The 19,475-nt window shown below is 41.9% G+C and overlaps 1 protein-coding gene and 1 non-coding gene across 3 annotated transcripts in view; one reads left to right on the top strand and one right to left on the bottom strand.

Annotated features, from left to right (window-relative positions):
* Washc2c (WASH complex subunit 2C) overlaps positions 1 to 18,605 on the bottom strand; it is a 47,719-nt gene extending 29,114 nt beyond the window's left edge. The window contains exons 1-14 of one of the 2 annotated variants that reach the window (XM_051203806.1): positions 18,413 to 18,605; positions 17,614 to 17,778; positions 14,645 to 14,707; positions 12,691 to 12,864; positions 11,048 to 11,141; positions 10,183 to 10,244; positions 8,802 to 8,849; positions 7,733 to 7,840; positions 6,545 to 6,626; positions 5,945 to 6,004; positions 4,010 to 4,125; positions 3,514 to 3,571; positions 2,246 to 2,305; positions 1,280 to 1,438 (exon numbers count right to left, since the gene is read on the bottom strand). In XM_051203806.1, the coding sequence (XP_051059763.1) occupies positions 1,280 to 1,438; positions 2,246 to 2,305; positions 3,514 to 3,571; positions 4,010 to 4,125; positions 5,945 to 6,004; positions 6,545 to 6,626; positions 7,733 to 7,840; positions 8,802 to 8,849; positions 10,183 to 10,244; positions 11,048 to 11,141; positions 12,691 to 12,864; positions 14,645 to 14,707; positions 17,614 to 17,778; positions 18,413 to 18,535 (1,372 nt within the window). In that variant the 5' untranslated portion in view covers positions 18,536 to 18,605. The remainder of the gene's footprint in view (positions 1 to 1,279; positions 1,439 to 2,245; positions 2,306 to 3,513; positions 3,572 to 4,009; positions 4,126 to 5,944; positions 6,005 to 6,544; positions 6,627 to 7,732; positions 7,841 to 8,801; positions 8,850 to 10,182; positions 10,245 to 11,047; positions 11,142 to 12,690; positions 12,865 to 14,644; positions 14,708 to 17,613; positions 17,779 to 18,412) is intronic. The other variant, XM_051203807.1, reaches the window with a different exon arrangement.
* On the top strand, positions 8,294 to 8,397 carry LOC127236265 (U6 spliceosomal RNA). Its single transcript, XR_007835764.1, has one exon. It is a non-coding gene; the product is annotated as a U6 spliceosomal RNA (small nuclear RNA).
* Positions 18,606 to 19,475: the final 870 nt, after the last annotated feature.

Here is a 19,475-nt window from a genome sequence, read left to right as displayed (position 1 = left end):
TAGGAGTCTTATCCCCAGACTTGATAGCAAATACTCATAACCTCTGACCCATCTCTCCAGCCCCTCATTCTTGTCAACAATTTTGCAAGAATCCACTAAACAGGAAGACCACCACTTTCCTGGCGGGGAAAACCTGAGTGGTTTGCTACTTTTTGTTCCCCAAGCATAGCCATGTGTCAGTGAGTAAGGCATGGTTTCAGAGTTGTAGAAATGCTGGCTAAGTTGTCAAGAGCTTCAAAGCTGAAGAAGGCACTTCTGCATTCACTTATTGCCATTTAAGTCTGTCCACTGAGCTCACTGCATATTTCTCCACTTTTCTACAAAGATTATCACTTTCCCTCACACTCCTGCTTCTGTCTTCGTACTCTGCCCCTTACCCTGGAAAATTACACCAGGCATCATGTTCTAACACATTCTGGTTGTATCATTTCCTGATGCCATCTTCTCCTTTGTCCAACTGCTGAAATTATGTGCACCTCAGGATCTACCCTTCTCTTCTAGAGCAATACCTGATCAATATAAGTGTCGTTCCTGCAAATGTGAACTTAGAGTTGGAGCTGTGATCCAGAGGGTGTCAGAAATGGAGCCTCTCAGGCCCCACCCTAGACCTACTCAGCCTTCGGAGACACATCTGCACATTAAAACAAAGGACTTATGGGAAAGACTTCAACACAGACTTCAGAGAAGGGAAGAGCACTGAGCAGACAATAGGCCAAAAATGCCATGGGGAGACAAGGCTAAGGATAATCTGAACTCTGGCAGAAAATAGAGATGGTAGGAATTAATCAACCAGCACGCAATGTTCTGCTCAAGTAATTACCTAGAGCTGCTAGGAGGAAGTATGACTAAACTTCTATCTGAATTTTGAAAGGCAGAAGCAGAAACTTTGAGAAAAGAATACAGAAGAATTTCAGGTCCTTATAAAGAATATAATCTCAGTACTTAGTTTCCAATGAAGAAAATATTGGCCTGTTAGGAACCCCAGGGTTGTGGCACAATTTAAGCACAGACAAGACAGTGACAGCAATGCTCAGCAAGACAATCTGGAACTGGAAGTGACACAGAACGTGAAGACAGTGTCCCCTTAAGCTCAACCTTCTTTTTTGTTTTGTTTTTCTAACAAGGTTTCTCTTTATAGGCCTACTTGTCCTGGCCTTGAACTCCGAGATCTGCCTGCCTCTGCCTCCCAAGTGGAGTGCTGAGATTAAAGGCGTGTGCCACCACTGCCCCACAAGCTCAACGTTCTTATCTAAATTCCCAGAATAGCTGAAAGTGGTACCAGTCTTGGAAGGTTTGTTACAAGATGGCACAAAAAAGTTGTCATCATCATCGTCATCATTATCATCAAAGAGGCCAGAGGGAGTTGGCAGATGTGGGTTTTTTCCTGGAGTGGGTTGCTCGTGTTTCTGGAACTCCTTCAGGGATGGGGCAGAAGTGTCTATGATGAAAAGACAGCCAGAGTTATGAATCTTCTGTCTACAGCACCACTCTTGAATTAAGTTCATCCACAAAACACATTTAGAAAATGATGTAACTTTTGTGTTAGTGCTGGAGAACTAAATCAAAATTCAAGACTGCCTGACCACATCTGAAACTGTGCTGATCCTCTCACTCCTTCCCACCCTCCATCTCTCCTCTTCTTCCTCCTTTTCCTCTCTCTTTCCCTCACACCTGCAGCCTCTGCAGTGCTGAAGAGGAAACCATGGTTATGTGTATACTAAACAAGGGCTCTTCCACTCCATCACATCCCCAGCCCCAAAACCTCTGAATTCTAATAGAATGTGAGCTCACATCATCAGTAAATAAGCTGTAGTTATACATGCCAATGCCGTCTAGGGCTCCTGGGTACCTCTCAATTCCTAGTCAGCCCTTATAAAAAGGTAACAAAATGGAATTTTTAGTTCTTAAGGAAGACCACTGGGGTGGTGGCTCAGCAGGTAAATGCTTACTTTAGAAACAAGAGGACCTCAGCTTAAATCCCCAGAACTGTAAAAACAAGTAGGGTGTGGCTGTGGCTGTGCATGGAACCCCAGTGTTGGCACAGGGAGCTGAAAGGCTCTCTAGGACTTACTGGCCACCAGCCTGGTCCAGGTTCAGTGTGAGACCCTGTCTCAAGGGAATACAGAAGAGAGTATAGAGCAGGACATGTTATATCTCCCTCAACACACACAGGCAGATGCTTCCCCTCACATCACATGGGCATACAATACACACATACACACACACAAGAAATAAACCCCGTTACCTAAAAACACAGAAACAGCCCCTGCTGGGATTTTCTTTACTGGTTTTGGAGATGGAGATTCTACAATAAGGAAGAAAGGTCAGTCATTTCACCAGATTTGTTTAGCATGGCAGGACATGAGACCTGAGCAGCTGAGGCATGACAGTGTATCAGGGCTTCATGGTAAGCACCAGACTAATCAGGACTACATAGCAAAACTGTCTCAGAAATACAAACAGCCCAGGTCTAGTACTACCCTTTCCAGCTCAATGAGATGAACTAGTGAAAGCAAAATCCTGTGAGATGTAGAAGAAAATAAAAGTAACAAAATTAAACAAGAAAATAAGTAAAGCAACATGACAGCAAGATAAGGATGGGGATGGATCCAACAAAGAATGACTACACAGGAGGCTGTCATTTAAAACAGCAGCTCCCAATGCCTAACGGCCTCCTTCAGATCTTCAAATCTAATGGGATAAAAATTGTAGTTCTTAAAAAGAAAAAAAAATACTTCGGGCTTAAAAAAAATCTCCTACAGATGATTCAGATGGATGCCAGCCACCTTGAGGAATTATTGGTGACCAACTAATATATTCAACATGAGTAATGTTCCCTTTAATTAAATGTCATTATAGTGAAGCTAGCCTCAGCAAAGCTATCAACTATGTTTTTACTTTTTTATTGACCTCTAAGAGGCAAATGTGTATTGTGGGTCTGAAGATGGTACTGCTGCCTATCCCTAAGATAGTAATTAGCAAAGGCAAACTGACTTCAACTGTTTCAAGGCAAAAACAATGTTCAGCTTAACAGAAATAAAGCTTTGGGTATTCTGTTTCCCAACAGAAAAGGCATTAGAACATGTTTGCTGGGTAGTGTTTTCTCAACCACAGAAGCTAGAGTTTGTCTGGAAAGAAAATGGTTGAGAAACTACCTCCACCAGATTGGCCTGTAGGCAAGTCTGTGGGGCACTTTTTTGATTAATGATGAATGTAGAGGGCCCAGCCCACTGTGGACAATGCCACCCGTAGCTAGATGGTCCTGAGAGAAAATGAAAAACAGCTACACATGAGCTGGAAAGCAAGCCAAGAAGCAGCATTCCTCCATGGCCTCTGCTTCAGACCCTGCCTTCCACGAGGTTCTGGCCTCACTTCCCTTCTTGATGAACTATAAGCTACGGAGATAACTAGACCCTCTCCTCCCCAAGCTGCTTCTGGTCATGGCATTTATCACAGCAATAAACAGCAAACTAGGACAGCACACAAGGAAAAAGCTGTCATTCCCAAGCCTACCTTCACTAACAGGGGCTTGTGCTGGCCGATCCCGGGAGGCTTCTCTGAAGAGGTCACTCTGGTTGTGAGAAGGCATAGGATATTTTAAAATACAGAGATAAATGAAGCTGAATTTGAAGATTTCTGACAAGTATTTCATACTTTTGATGCTATGTGTTTACTGTCCTGTCAAAGAAATGGCCGCAAAGTTCAGACTACAGCAAAACTTACTTTGGGCCTATAAGGAATTAAATAAAAAGATGGAAAAGAATTACTTATGGGTAACTCAAGTAAATTATCCACTATTGATACTCTCACAGCCTCTCCTTACATCAAAGGACAATAGGACATCAGATTAAATAGTATTTCTCACTCTGTGGTTCTGAACGACACATGTTCCCAAAAGTGAAAGGAGTAACTAACAAGAAGCTACTTTTTTTCAAACAAAAACAGGGATTTCTTCCTTACATATACAATGACACAGACACAAAGAGCTTTGTTCATTCGCCCACCTCACCTCATCGTCATCATCAAAAAGTCCCTGTCCTTCACTGAAGAGACCACCTCTAGAGCCAAAGGGTGAGAAGTCTTCATCAGTCAGCTTGGGGGGTGGAAACAAGATGTCCTCTTCATCTGACAGAAAGCAATGTTGCACAGGGCCTGTTAAAATGGGTGTGCACGAGGTGGTGCCACATTGCCTACAATTCCAGCATTCAGGAGGCTAAGATATGAGGAATCAAAGTCCAAGAACAGCCTGGGTGGGCATGATGGGATGGAGCCCAGGTTGGACTTCATAGGAATTCCAAACTAGCTTGGGCTATATAGCAAGACTTTGCCTTAAATACACAAGGATGGGGGTGGGGAGGGAGATGGGCTAGGAAGCCAAAAATTTTTATTTTTATTTATTTATTTATTTATTTATTTGTTTATTTAGAGACAAGGTTTTTCTATGTAACAGTCCTGGCTGTCCTGGAACTTGTTTTGTAGACCAAGCTGGCCTCAAAACTCACTAAGATTCACCTGCCTCTGCCTCCCAAGTGCTGGGATTAAAGGCATGCACCATCACCGTCCAGCAGAATTCAAATTCTTGGAGTTGTCTCTATCCCTTATGCAGTGTTGGCATGGACTTTAATGAAGCCACAGCTCACAAGGAGTATTTGACATCCTCAAATGAGCAATATCTAGAGTCAACAGCGATCCTTTTTTTTTTTTTTTTTTTTTTTTTTTTAAATGAAGCCTATAACCTTGCTGAGGTTTTTAATTCTTTCTGAATTGGGAGTGGCAACATCTGGTTTGCCTATCTCATACACCTTTTTGGCATTGAAGGAAATAGTTGAGTAATGGGATTAAAATTTTTAACCCTAGGTCAATGCTTGCTGCCTCTCTGGTCAGGCAGCACTGTGGGATTTCTGCCATGCTCCCTCCCCATTTTTCTGAGACAGGACTGAAGAGAATGTTACCTTCCTTTCTTTCTTCCTTCCTTCCTTCTTTCCTTTTGTTTTTTGCTTCATTTAAATTAGAAACAATCTTGTTTTACATGTCAATTCCAGTTCCCTCTCCCTCCCCTACTCTTCTGCCACCCCCCCCCCAAGGACTCCCAATCCCATCCCCTTTCTGCTCCCCAGGGAGGGTGAGGCCTTCCATGGGGAGTGTTCAAAGTCTGTCACATCATTTGGAGCAGGGCCTAGGCCCTCCCCCATGTGTCTAGACTGAGGGAGTGTCCCTCTATGTGGAATGGGCCCCCAAAGTCTATTTGTACACTAGGAATAAATACTGATCCATTACCAGAGGCCCCATAGACTGCCCAGACCTCCTAACTGACACCCAGGGGGTCTGGGTCAGTCCTATGCTGGTTTCCCAGCTATCAGTCCTATGCTTGTTTCCCAGCATCCCAGGGGATACATGAGCTCTCCCTTTTTTAGGTCAGCAGTTTCTGTGAGTTTCTCCAGCCTGGTCTTGACCCCTTTGCTCATCACTCCTCCTTCTCTGCAACTGGATTCCAGGAGTTCAGCTCAGTGTTTAGCTGTGGGTGTCTGTTTTGACAACAGTGATTCTTTAGGCCAATCTCTTAGGCTGATTTAGTTGAAAGCAAAGATATAGCTCAATTGCCACATGTAAGTCTGAGAAAGGAAAAGCAATCCTATAGAAGGATACAGTGGCAAGGGAACAGATGTCACTACTTAATATGGAAGTGTCATACACAATCTTTACTAAAAAAAAAAAAACCTTTAGCAACCCATAGTTCCTACACATCTAAAAAAAATCTAGAAAGACAGGCAATGGCTACTTTAGACCAGCAAGCCAAATACTCACAAACATTACTTCACACTTGCCTTTGAGAACTCTAAACGTGTTTTCAGATGCTTTAAGAAAACTCAGATGGAGACACAGCCTACTTGTCAGCACTGAGACTTTTCATTACACAAAGTCTTTGAATGAGTGAAGAGCTTACCATCTGGAGGTGTTCTTTTTTCCTTCTTCTCCTTCACTGTCTTCTGAGGTTTTCCATCTGCTGAGGATAAGACCTATCAGACTCTCGCAGTTTCAACAATATTCAACATTCTTGTTATACAACTACTGATTCTCTGCTCGAGTCTTCATCCTCACGACACAGGCCAAGAGTAGGACACTCAAGTTCATATCTCAGCAGAAGGAGGGAGGAGAAAACCAACTCAGAACACACATCAAGTCATGTACATGGCACCACTCCCTGGTTAAATGAATAAAATGTAAAACAACAACCATAGAGAAGTCTAAGAAAACAATGACAAAAGGTCAAGAACTAAAATGTAAGCCTATCAGGTCTTAGTAATTAGTTAACCCCATGTTTGAGTATGGTGGCTTATGTTTATGATTCCAGCACTCAAAGAAGGCAAGAAGCTTGGGAATTTAAAACCACCCTTAGCCTGCATTGCATATTTGAGGCCAGCATAGACCCAGTCTCAAAAAGAAAGGCACATAGACACAGACAGAGAACATGTGTATGAGTTAGCACAAGCAAACTACCGAATGCCACCAACCAACCACCCATTACCCTGCCTTCAGAGCTTACCTATCTGTTCCTCTTTCAGCTGATTTGAGATATCTCCTTTGATCCGAGCTGCCAGCTCATCAGCAAAAGATGTAGGTCTTTTCTACAGGCAAATAAATAAATAACTAAATAAACAAACAAACAAACAAACAAACCACTAACAAATTAGTACAATTTACTTCTGAACACCTAACAAAATTATATCAACAGTCATAAAGTAATCAAACTACAAACAAAACAGGGCTTTTTGCTTTTTTTAAGGTTTATTTATGTGTGTCAATACACATGCAAAAACAGAACTTTTCTCAATGAATTTGAACACATGGACCTACAGAGCTCAACTAAACAACAGTATTCCTTTAAAAGGAGATGATCTTGCATCTTTATTTTTTTTTAATACTTGAAAAGTCTCTGTAAGAAAACTAACATGAATGTATGGAAGGAGATGGAGGAGTATCTGATCTCAAAATTCTGGAGCTGAATATATCCCTAATGAGCTGTCTTAAAAATAATCCCTAGCATTAGAAGAAAACTGGCACTCATACGATAATTAAATAGAGACACAGGGACATGTACTGCTATTTATAAAACTTAAAGCAAGGGACAAGAGCGACGGTATTCACAGCTCTTTCAGAGGCCCTAAGGTTGGTTCTCAGAACCTGTCAGGTGTCTCATAACCTATCACTCCAGCTCTGAGAAATCCTATACCCTCTCTGGTCTCCCCAGAAACCCACACACATGTGCAAATACAGTCACAAAGATACACCAAAAACACACTTAAAAAATAAGGCAGATCTTTAAAAACAAACAATTCAATTACAAATACGTGAGCAGTAGAGATAGCTCAATCGATACAATACTTTCTGCATGGAATGAGAACCAGAGTTCAGACCCCCTAGCACTCATACAAAAAGCTAGAAGTGGCTATGTGTGCCTGTAAACTCAGAGCTGGGGAGACAAACAGGAGGATCCCTGGGACCTGTTGGCCAGCTAGTTTATCCAAATTGCTAAGCCCTAAATTCAATGAGAGACCCTGATTCTAAATAAGGGGGATTGTGATTGAAGAAGTCATCCACCATTTGCTTCTGGCTACACACACAAATTACAAATATGATGTAAGAAGAGATGACTACAAATATAAATGGCCATCTTAAGGATCAATGTACAAACACTGCTTCTAAGACCTTATCAAGGGATAAATATACTTACAGACTTGGCATTTTCCTCAAAGTCCTCAATATCATCCCCCTCCTTCTCAGAGTCAGCAAAAAGGTCACCATCATCATCCTCTTCCTCATCACTCATCCGTGCAGTGTGCTGAGAATGTAAACAGGATTACTAAATGCAAGTCATCAAACTAAAAAGGAGACACTATCAGTCTTTAATCTTTCCCCTTAAAAAAAGGAACCACACTTGGAACACACATTCCACACTATTTATTAGAAACTAGCCAAGCAGTGGTGGTGCATACATTTAATCCCAGCAAGTAGTGGCAGGTACTTCTCTGTGAGTTCAAGGCCAGCAGGTCTACAGAGCTAGCTCTAGGACATCCAAGGCTACACAGAGGAAATCTATTTATTTCAAACCCCACCCCCAAAAAAAGAAAGAAAAGAAAGGATTTACTTTTTTTTCCCCCTTGGTTTTGGTTTTTTCAAGGCAGATTTTCTCTGTGTAGCCCTGGATGAGCTGAAACTTGCTCTATAGACCAGGCTAGCCTCGAACTCAGAGATTTGCCTGCCTTTACTTTTTAATAAGAATACAAGATTGGGCTTGATTTGGCAGCATATATACTAAAAATTGGAATGATACAGAGAAGATTAGCATAGTCCCTGTTCAAGGATGGCATGCAAATTTGTGAAGCATGCCATATTAAAAAAAATAAAAATAAAGAATACAAGATTAGGAAATTAGAATATTGAAAATATTCATTATTAGAGGAATGTAAATTACTCTCAACAAGAACAGGAAATGATGATTAAAAGGGGCTAATAAAAAGAAGCAAAATTTGGAAAAGGTAATATCCAAAGGAGGTGACAACCCTAAATACACAACAAACTCAACACTAGCAGTGAGCATGAAAATGCTTCAACATATCATTCAAAAGTCATTTTAGGAGACTTGGGAGACAAAGACAATACAGAGCTGGCCAAGCACATCTAAGACCCTAGGCTCAATCCTGTGTGCCAAGCAGAAAGAAAAGCCATTTTAGTATTTTAGTATACACATTATGCTTCAATTAAAGCTTTAAAAGTAATTCAATTCAATACATGAGCTTTACCTGGTTTTGATCATTGTCACTACGACTGGCAAGATCTTCATCTGATTCCTGTGGGCGAAAATGCTTTGCTATTAACACAGAAAAGACCAAGTCAGTCTCTAAGGTGAGCTGACTGTGTGAGGCAGAGGGAAAGCTCTTACACCCAGTCACCATAAATAGTAGACAAGATGAATGACTGGCAATACTACAAGAATTGTCTAGCTGCCAGAATATTGATGTTTCATTTAAATAGCTCTAATGACTCATTTATATCATTTGTATTTCCCAATCCAACCCTTAAAATTTAAAGAAAGCTCTTTTAATTGCATCAGAAGGTAGGTTAAGGTTGTTTTACATTTTGGACTACAATCTCTGTGTTCCCTCTAGTAGGATAAGTACTTTATTAAGCTCAAGAATTGAACATCAGCATTTGCTACACTGATTTGGTAAAGAGCTACAGCTAAAAACAAAGGACTCCGCAGTTAATTATCTATAGCAAAGTAACAGGCAAGTTTATTTCTATTGCTAGGATTTCTACTTGCAGGGCTGAAGGAAGAAATGCAGGAGACAGGGGGAGAACAATTAAGAAATGAAAATCAGGCACACAAAAAGGTCTCCTTTTAGGATCTCATACTCATTGTCTGAAGGAACAACTCAAGGCCCTAGACCCTAGATAAACATTTTACTCTGTGACCTTAAGACACTAGCAAGCAAACATGAAGTACATGCTTTGATTAGAGGGCTTTAAAAATTATTCAGGGGCTGAAGAGATGGCTCAGTGGTAAAGAGATTATGCTGATCTTGCAAGGGACTAGAGTTTGGGTCTCAGCACCTACATCGGGCAGCTCCAGTTCCAGGGGATCTGACATCTGGTCTCCACAGGCATCAGCACACACATGCACTCACATGTGTGCATGATCTCGAACACACATATGCACACACAGATAACAGTAGTAATCATGACACTGGTGATAATAAATCTTTTAAAACTGTTTGTGTAGGTGCACACACACACACACACAATGATAATCACCATCATCCTCTTATAAAAAGTTGTTCATTGCAGCTCTTTATTTTTTCTAGGATTATTCAAGGAGAACACATTCCAACACTTAAGTTTCAGGCAGACTGTACCACAGTGTCTAAGATGTTCTCTCCTCAAAATATAATGAGATGTGAAGGAATTAGGTTGAAAGGGGGAGAGGTAGATAACAGTAAAAGAGATCAAAGCAGTTTCCCTTACTTCTCTCTGTAAAACTTACAAAAAAGAATTTCAACCCTAAGAAAATACTTCAGATTCTGCCCCTTCAGTTTTATGAAAACTGGAGTATGTCACATGCTTAGCCTGCACCACACAGCCTAGGCTCCCTGTCACCATGACCTGGTCATACGATGTCCTTACCTCCTCTTCTTTCTCTTCTTCACTGTCCACAATACTTCCCCGGTCACTGCCTACAGAGCCTTCTGTCAGAAAGAAGTATAAAAGTCAACACCATTCACCAGAAATACCTGTAGCTCCTTCTCAGATTCCAACCACAGTAGCACCAAAGAGACTTTAATAAAGCCAATGCCACTTAGTGAATGAAAGTATCTTTGTTAATTACACAATTTCAAAGTACCTTCCATGCATTAAAAAAAAAAAAAAAAAGCCACACATAACTTGGCCTTACTCTACAAGGATATCATGGTTACAAAAACATGAAGAAATTATATCAGACTAAAAGCTGACTAGCAATGACAGGTAAAGGCAATTGCCACCAGTCCTGATGATTGGAGTTTAGTCTCTGGAAATCACAGGCTAGAACATGAAACGAACTCCCATAGGTCAACCACACGTACAAAAAATAAAAAAAAATAAAATGAAATTAAAATAAAAGCTGACTAGAGCAATTTAACAACTAAATGCTTTAAGTCTTAGACCAAAGAAGGTGACATGGGTAGTAAAGGACAGAAATGGGACAAGAGACAAAATCTGAATATAACCAAAGACTGGATAACAGTACAATTACTTGAAATTGACTTTACAGTGTGGTTATGTTAAGAAAATGTCCTTGCTCTTAGAAAATACACAGAGAACACTAGGGTAAAGGAGGGTCAGATGAACTATGACTATAGATAATGGAAACACAGAGTAAACCATGAGCTGGCAAACTCGAGAGAATCTACTGATCTACCCACTGCTCTTGTAACATTAACGTAAAGTTTTAATTACTTTAACACAAAAAGTTAAGATGTTAAACATGACAGAAACATTGGCAAGAAAGTACCTTCACTGGATAGTTCTCCGAGCCCTACATCTTCCTGTTCCATGAAGAGCTTTGACCCAATGAGATAGGGTAAAGGGCGGTCAATGTAGAGATCCTTCAAGGAAGGGAAGGGCACAACCATTAAACACATGCGTTCAAAGTAAAGCCAGAGTCTGAACACAGTCCAAGAATAGAGTCATGTGAGATTTCTGAGTGCTTGGGAAAAATGAAAACTCCAGGAAAATAAGACAAAAGTCTTACGACCTCAGTTCCTTCAAAAAAAACTCAAGAATTATTCTTGAAATGTGCTTGTATGCCTCTCCCAGGTGTTGTAGCTAGTTAGAAATGAGTAACTTCAGGTTATCAGCAGGCCACTGTTATTTATTCATATGCATCAAGGAAGACCGTGTTTCTGCCATAGAACGTGTTTCTGCCATGTGCAACTTGTCCTTGGGACTGAACATTACTCATAGGGACCTTCCTAACCTCAGAGTACAGGTTGTCTGATGCACTGAATAAAGTTGTCTATCACCTGAAATAAATAAATAAAGCCAAGTGTTCTACAGGACATTCTGCTGCATCTGACTATCTTAAACAAGTTAAGGAGATAAATAAAAGTAGAAAATAGGAAATACGATGTAAGGTTAAAAACATCAGTGATTTTTTAAAACGTTAGATCCTAGGCAAAAATAGCAAGGCAAAGCTGATTTCCTCCCCCAAATATCTCAGATATATACATATATGTGTATATGTTTCTTTTATTAAAAATTAATAACAAATAAAACTTCAGTTTTAAAATAAAAATGAGCCATAAGATGGTTGGGTGGGTAAAGGCCTGCAGACTGGAGTTCAATCCCCTGAACCCATGGAAAGTTAGGAGAGTACCAACTCCAGAGTTGTCTTCTCTCAGTCATGTGCCATGGGACATGCATGCCCCATGCAAACACATCAATGACAAAGTTTAAGTACTAAAAAATTAAATTTGACTGGGCAGTGGTGGCACACACCTTTAATCCCAGCACTCAGGAGACAGAGGCAGAGGGGCCACTGTGAGTTCAAGGCAGTCTGGACTACAAAGTGAGTTACAGGAAAGCCAGGACTGTTACACAGAGAAACCCTGTCTAGAAAAACAAAAACAAGAAATAATAGTAATAATAATAATAGTAGTAATAGTAATAAATTTTAGTTGGGCAGTGGTGGCACACGGCTTTAATCCCAGTACTTGGGAGGCAGAGGCAAGTAGATCTCTATGAGTTTGAGGTTAGTCTGGTCTACAGAGCAAGTGCCAGGAGAGACTCCAAAGCTACTCAGAGAAATCCTGTCTTGAAAAACCAAAATAATAATAATAATAATAATAAAATTTTTAAAAACTAACCAAATCCAATTAAAAATCTCATCCTTCACCTTGCCTTCTCAGCTGTAAGTCAGTTTTGTCTCAGGGTTCTAAGAATGGTTGCTCAGGTAAATCCCTCCTTTCCCACAGACTATACTAAAAACCTTTCAAGAAAAGGTATGCTCTGCATACCTGTTTTACCTACCTTGTACCACAGAAAAGCTGTGTCAAGTAAGGCTCTCAGAGGGGTCAATCTGGGAATGCCTATGCCTTACACATCCTGTGCCTGGCAAAGCAGTCAAGTCATAATATTGTAACTGAACACCTTTACCTTTGGTTCAAGGATCAGTTCCACCCGCTCATTGGCATCATCTTCTTCCGAGTCCGAGTTCCCCGCTTTTATGTCAAGTTGCTCGAAGGCACTATCCAGCACCTGTAACCCATAGTTCACAGCCTCCCGGACCTTAGGGATCAGGTCCACTTCTTTCTGCTCCCGAGTCTTCTCCTATAAACAAAACACCCTTCAGTGTGTCTCCAGAATGCCAACTCTCAAGTCATGCCCTCCTCCAGAACTTTTAATTCAAAATGTTAACACAGTCATATTCTGACACAGACTTTGGAGTAAATGCACAAGCTTTAAATCTCTATTTTGTCACTATCTGGACACACATCAAATCATTTAAATTCTAGAATTTCAACATTCAAATTAAAAACCAAAACTGAGAGTGAAAACACATTTTGAACAAAATGTGCTTAATGCCTCTTACCTCTCTAGGTTAGTGGACATAGAACCTGGGGTCTGATGTATGTTAGGATGCACTCTGCTAATGAATTGTTCCTCTAGTCCTGTAGTGCTCAGAAAATATTCCACTACACACTAACCACTTGATATAACCACGCTATTGCATTTTGCTGAGTAGCAAGTGCATGAGTACTATTAAAATAAGATTCACTTTCCTACAAATGCCAGGAACAAAAAGAGCCACAGCTGGACTCTAATATCCTAATCTGACAGTTTCACTTCTTAGTAGAACATCATCAACCTTTCCAAGAGACTTACACTCTTTCTGAGGAAGTCAGAGTTGACTGAAGGTGACTTCCACAATAAACATACTCAAATCTGCCAGGCTTTCCTGAATGAGAGGAGGGAGCACCTTCCAGAGCACAATAAAATAAGGCCCTGAATCTCTTTCTTGGTTGTGGACACCAATGTGGAATAAGCAAGGATGTGTATGCACAGGCCACGTGGCAAGCCACCAAAGGAGAGGTAGGAACTGCTGTTCCTTGATCCCTTGGCCTACTTTCCAAAGCACACACACCACACCTTCCTTTCCTTCTCTTTTCTGACCTCCACTTCCACAAACCCAGTCCATGGGGAGGGGGATGAAGCTCAGTTGGAGAAAGCTTGCCCAGTGTGCATGAGGCCCTATGCACACAGAACAAAGCAACAACCTTAGCACATGGCTTTCTCTTGTTGTTGGCATGGCCTACCCACTGCTCTTTACTTGGCCCTTCTTTCTTTGTCTGGAAAAAATCTCATCCTTGAAGCTTTCCCCAGCTAGTTTTAACAGCAGGTGTCTCCTTGTGTGAACTTCCAAAACACCAACCATGCAATGCAGTTCAGATCAACAACCACTATGGCCTCGATAGACAATGAAACCAGTTGAGAGCAAGTGTTCTAAGTCATCAGCTCCCTGCAGTCCTATAACAGAATCAACAACTGCTCACTCTACCACCCACTCTGTCCTAACACATCTTGTAGTACCCATGGGGCCCTCAAATATGCATGGACAAAAACTATATTGACCTTTCTATGCAGTTTCGATTTGACAGAACAAGACTGAAACAGTCACAGAAAAAGTCGGGGAAACTGGGTCTTCAGAGACCTCACCTCTAACATTCATTTCCCAAAGCACAGTATGTGGCCTGTTTCTGTATGGCCTTGAGGAAGAGGGGCTTCTAGATCTTTAAAGGGTAGGAAGAAAAAAAAAGAGGAAAGATAGGAAGATCGGGAGAGAAAAGGGAGGAAGCAGAAGGAGGAAGCCAGGATGAAGCTTCCTCTGTGGCCTGTAATCCTGTGCTGTTGACTCTGCCCTCTGCCCTACTCTACACCAGAATTCCGGAATTTCATCCACATAGTAATAGGCTAAGCTTCAGAGAAAAATGAAAGAGTGCTATTGGCCCACTGCCAAAGGCAGTTATCTCCCACGTTCCCAGTCCTCATCACCTTCTTTATCGCGTCTCAGAGTTAATAATTCAAAGAAAGAGCGGCTGAACACAAGTACCTGTTCCGATGTTTCTGCCTCAGGCTTGAGTGCCTGCTCCTCCACTTCTTCATCGTACACCCGCTAAGTAAGGAAGCAGAACAGTTTACATAGTTAAGCACTGGGACGGAGTCACACGTGAAAGCTCAAGTCAAAGAAGAATGCTTAAATGCAGGGAAATGACTTTTTCAGAGAAGCAACTGGGACCGCTACCAACCGCTCATAGATGAATAACAAAGAACAGCAGTTAATGCACCTAAAGTAAATTTTAAAAAGAGACCTACATGGATGACTAAGAAACATGAGGAACTATTGGCAGATCAGAGAGTTCTGAAACCACTATGAACCCAATTGGTACATTTTTTTTTTTTTCACTTAACCTAATGAAGGATTCTAACAGGTACCTTCATCCAAGACCACTGCCAATATCAACTGGTATAACTTACCAACTAAATAAATATCCTTAATGAATAAGGAATGTGATAAAGGTAAAAATTACTTTTTACTTTTATTATTATACTTTTATTGCTTAAAATGACTGAAAATTTTTACACTTATATGACTCAGAGAGGGAAAAAAAGGCAAAATGACTAACAATTTCCCAAGACCTATCTGTCACTCTGAAAACTCACTGTAATTTTTTTTTTCTTTTAACAACTGAGAAAATACACAGGAGAGCAGCACATGCAACATGTATTTTTGTTAGGTGTCTTCTTTTTTTAATTTTTTGATGATTCCTTTTTATTTTTTAATGTCCACTGGTGAGGGTGTTGAATCCCTAGAACTAGAGTTACAGACAGGTGTGAGCTGCCATGTGGGTGCTGGAAAGAACCGGGGTCCTCTGGAAGAGCAGCCTGTCCTCTTGACCCATAAGCCATCTCTCCAGCCCCCAGGTGTTTTCTTAAGCACTAGCAATTCCCTGAACATCATCACCTGCTCCACAAACAGGAAGAAACTGTACCATGTGGCATTACAAAAGGTCTTAGAAACAGTTCCATCTGGTATGGCACCAATGCACTCAGGGAGAAAGCTGATGGCAGAATGGAAGGGTAGAGGGATAGGAACTTATCATGAGGAGACAGAGAGATGGATGGAAATACAGAATCCACAAAAAAAGTAGACATGAAGGACAATTAACAAGTTTTCACAAAACCTAAGCTGTCAAAAATTCTAAGGCAATTTTGCCAGAAGACTCTGGAGTGGGGAGAAGATCTAACTAAAGTCTGTGATCAAAAAATGAAGTTTACGATGCCTCCTCCTCCTCCTGAAAAAGTGGGATCTGGTACCATTCTGGTACAGGCACATCAAGTACAAAAGAAAACTTCCTGCTGCTTGCCTGATTGACAGCTCCAACATTAAGTGCAAGAAGAGCTGAGAAAGGGTGCATAGTGAGAACAGCATGAGTAGGAGCAGCCAGTCCAGTGTGATGACAAGCGGTGGAGCTGCTGCTATCCCCTAACTGACGCTCCCTGAGAGGTAAGTGCTCAGGGCCACCAGGCAGATTCTGTGCACATCAGAGATGTCTTCAGGCTGAGCATGCCAATCCACAACTGTGCAATACAAAACTTTCTGAGCACTGACAGGACAGTCAAAACAATTTGGACATGGGGTTCTTTCAGATTAGGGATGCTGAACCTGTCAGGTCTGCAAAGAGACCATATTTTAAAAAATCTGCAATCTGAACAACTTCTAGTCCCAAGTATCCCTGACAGATAAGGTGCATTCAGTCTGTCCTGGGTTTTCTTGAAGACATGGTATGTTTCAAAATCAATGTTTCCCTTTGCCAGTAAAAAAAAAAAAAAAAAGAAAGAAAGAAAGAAATAATTGGTGCAGTAACAGCTCAGTGAGCCAGCTAGTCTGGCATATGCCGTAGTAAACAAAGAGCCCTCACCAAATCCCATGTCTCAAACACCATGGAGCTACTAAATTATGCAAACATGCTATATCACAGCGCACAGGGCATGATGGTATTTTCACAACCCTAAATCATGAGCTTTATGACCTTAGCTGTTTTGGAAATTATGTTTAGCACTTTACACATAATTTCAGAACACAGCTTCCTTAAGTAATTCTCTTCTCACTGCTGGGTGTAGGACTGTACACCAGTGACCCCAGTCCTTGAGAAGCAGAGGTGAGAATTTCAAGGTGAGTTCAGGGAAGCTTGGCCTACACAGCAAGTTCCAGACCCTTCAGAACAAAAACAAAAGACCAAACCTGCCCCCAGAAGAAGATGCCTTTTCACACGTTAATCCAGAAAGAAATCTTTGATCATGGGAACTAAGTAAGCTTCATCCCCATTCTCACAACAGCCTTCCCTTTGCTTGACTGGCTCCAGGAACACGTGTGTCTTTTCTATCATAGCTTTGCTATGATAATTACCTGTGTATTCATTCCTTGCAGCTTCAGAAACTCACTAGGAAAAGAAAACTCAAACGTGCTTTAGCTAAAGCTCAGCAACATGTTTACTGCCAATGATTCTGTGTCACAGATTCAGCCATGTCAAGAAAATCGTAGTTGACAAAAACGCAAAGTAAGAATCTGCCTCCACTTACATGACTGATTAAAACATAAAGACCCAATCAGTAACTGAAGGCAAAGTGGTGTTCAAACGGTCAGGCCAGATAAATAGCTCATCTTACTAGACGAGCACCGGAGCTTTTCGGAGAGGCACACAGTACAGCTCTACTGTTCATTGCCCTCAAAACTAAAAAAGCCAGAGTGAGGCAAACCTTACCATTAGTTTATTGATTTTTAGGGGGGCTGTAGGGTGCTTAGAAGAGCCAAAAACTTCACTAAAAAAAGACAGTGATTCTACAGAAAGGAGCTTCAGTTACCAAGAACTAATCTATCCACCAAAACTTAGAAGAGAACCTAATTACCATGTCAGATTACATTAGCTCATATTTGTTAAGTCAGAAGTAATAAAACTCGAGTTCTCAATGAACTGGGTATTACCTACTGGTTAAGTCAGATGTAATAAAACAACTCACGTTCTCAATGAACTGGGTATTAGAGAGCATGAGGAAGTCATTGAAGACATTGTGCAGACGACAATGTGTCGCTTTGGTCTCTTGAATTAATCCATCCACCTGCTTCTTAATTTCATGGGTCCTGGAGATAGTCTGTTGTGAGAATTCCTGTAGAAACTGTAGTAGCTGTTTTGAAAAGGAACATACAGAAGTACCAACATTACATGTGGGGTACAACAAACACACGGTGAATCCTTCCCTTTCATCCAGGTAGTTATGTAAATGGGATGGTGCTTTTGATCTGGAGTCAGGTGATACGGAAAAGCATTATCAAAGCTCATCAGGTAAGTGCACCCAGCTCAAAAACACTTGTTATCACATTTCTAGAGGGATTTTTTTTTTTATATATAGGCCTGTTTTGTTGTCACTCTCCAGGGGCCACACAGTGCAACATAACAAAACAACCCAAATCCTACTTATATGGTGGGACTGTGAAACTGAAAGTTCTGCGCTCTCGGGTTCCGGGAGTGAGGAGTCCTATTCAGATTATCTGTTGCCCTATTTAGCCCAATACAGAAGGCCCTCGGTAGAGACAGCAATCCTTGAACAGGGCAGAGACGGTTCTGGACAGCAGGATGGTGTGTAGGGCAAGGTTGGAAAGTCTCAGCACGGAAGGAAGCCCAAGTCAGCGCTGCAAAGCGCTGGTAGAAGCCCACTGGGCCACCCCTCCCGGATGTCTGGGACTGCGCCTTTGAGTACTAGAAAGGCTTTAGGATATCGGCAGCTCTGCCCCTCCCTGGGTCCTGGGCCCTGCGCTCACGCCAGCGTCGGCCGCCAGCGACCAGTTCTGGCTGCTGCGGCGGATCTCCTCCACCGACCAGGGCCGCTCCCACACGGGCTCGGAACCCGGAGGCCGCTCCGAGTCGGGGCTCGTCCGGTTCATTTGCAGCGGGAAGAATGAGAAGCGCTGAAGTCTGGGGAAGAGGAGGTCCCAGCCCTGCCTTCCGGGGCCGCTGTCCTCACCACGAAGGCATCACCACACAGCAAGCTCTAAAGTCACCAGAGCTACACCGCCCATCCAGCGCCGTGGTGTCACGTGGTCCGTATCATGTGATGACGCCCGCACGTGACCTGACGCGCAGCCTGCGAAAGGGAGCTGTGGATTTACTGTATTTGAGTAGCTGGGATGACGATTTGTCCAGAAAGAAGATGCTAAGAGTGCTCCAGGAGAGCGAAAGAGATGGGTGGTACCAGTGGGGGCCCACTCTGAGGAATTGCGTGGCCTACCAAATGGGAGGCAGAAAGACAAGAAGGCAGGCAGAGGACGACCTCCCTGCTGCATAGCGGTTTGTTGAAAATGCAAGAGGTTTGTGTGACTGGCCCAAAAACTCAGTGATCATCAAATGTCATACATACACCTGCTAACCTGCTTGGTTTCAATTCACAGTGTAGATCCGCCTAAAATTATTTGCCGTCCGGTCAAATTCAAGGCCACTTTCCACACTTTCGCAGGCAGGGAAAAGGGGAAGGTAGAAATCTGAAACTCATCTGGCTACCCACTAGCACTTCAGGGGATAGACTTCCCTTTCTGAGTTGTCCTTGTCCAGACGGACTTAAATATCCTTTTTGCGTGCTCGTGGACAAGTTACTTAGCTTCTCTGAGCTTTCTTCACACATGAAAGAAGATACTGTAAAACAGTACCCAGCATATGGTGAGTGATTCCTCTAGGTCATATCACTTCCCCTGTGCAGCATATTTTTTCTTTTAGATTTTGCTTTGTAGTCACCTCTGTTGGCACCGCTTGAAAGATTTCTCTTTGGTATACAACTAAGGCAAATAAAAACGTGCCCAGATTTAAAAAAAAATGTGCAAGAATGTGCAC

This window comes from Phodopus roborovskii, unplaced genomic scaffold, assembly GCF_943737965.1.
Source record: "Phodopus roborovskii unplaced genomic scaffold, PHOROB, whole genome shotgun sequence".
Classification (NCBI taxonomy): Eukaryota; Metazoa; Chordata; class Mammalia; order Rodentia; family Cricetidae; genus Phodopus; species Phodopus roborovskii.
The sequence above is the reverse complement of the archived record's forward strand: the minus strand, read 5'-3'. Positions and strand labels throughout refer to the sequence as shown.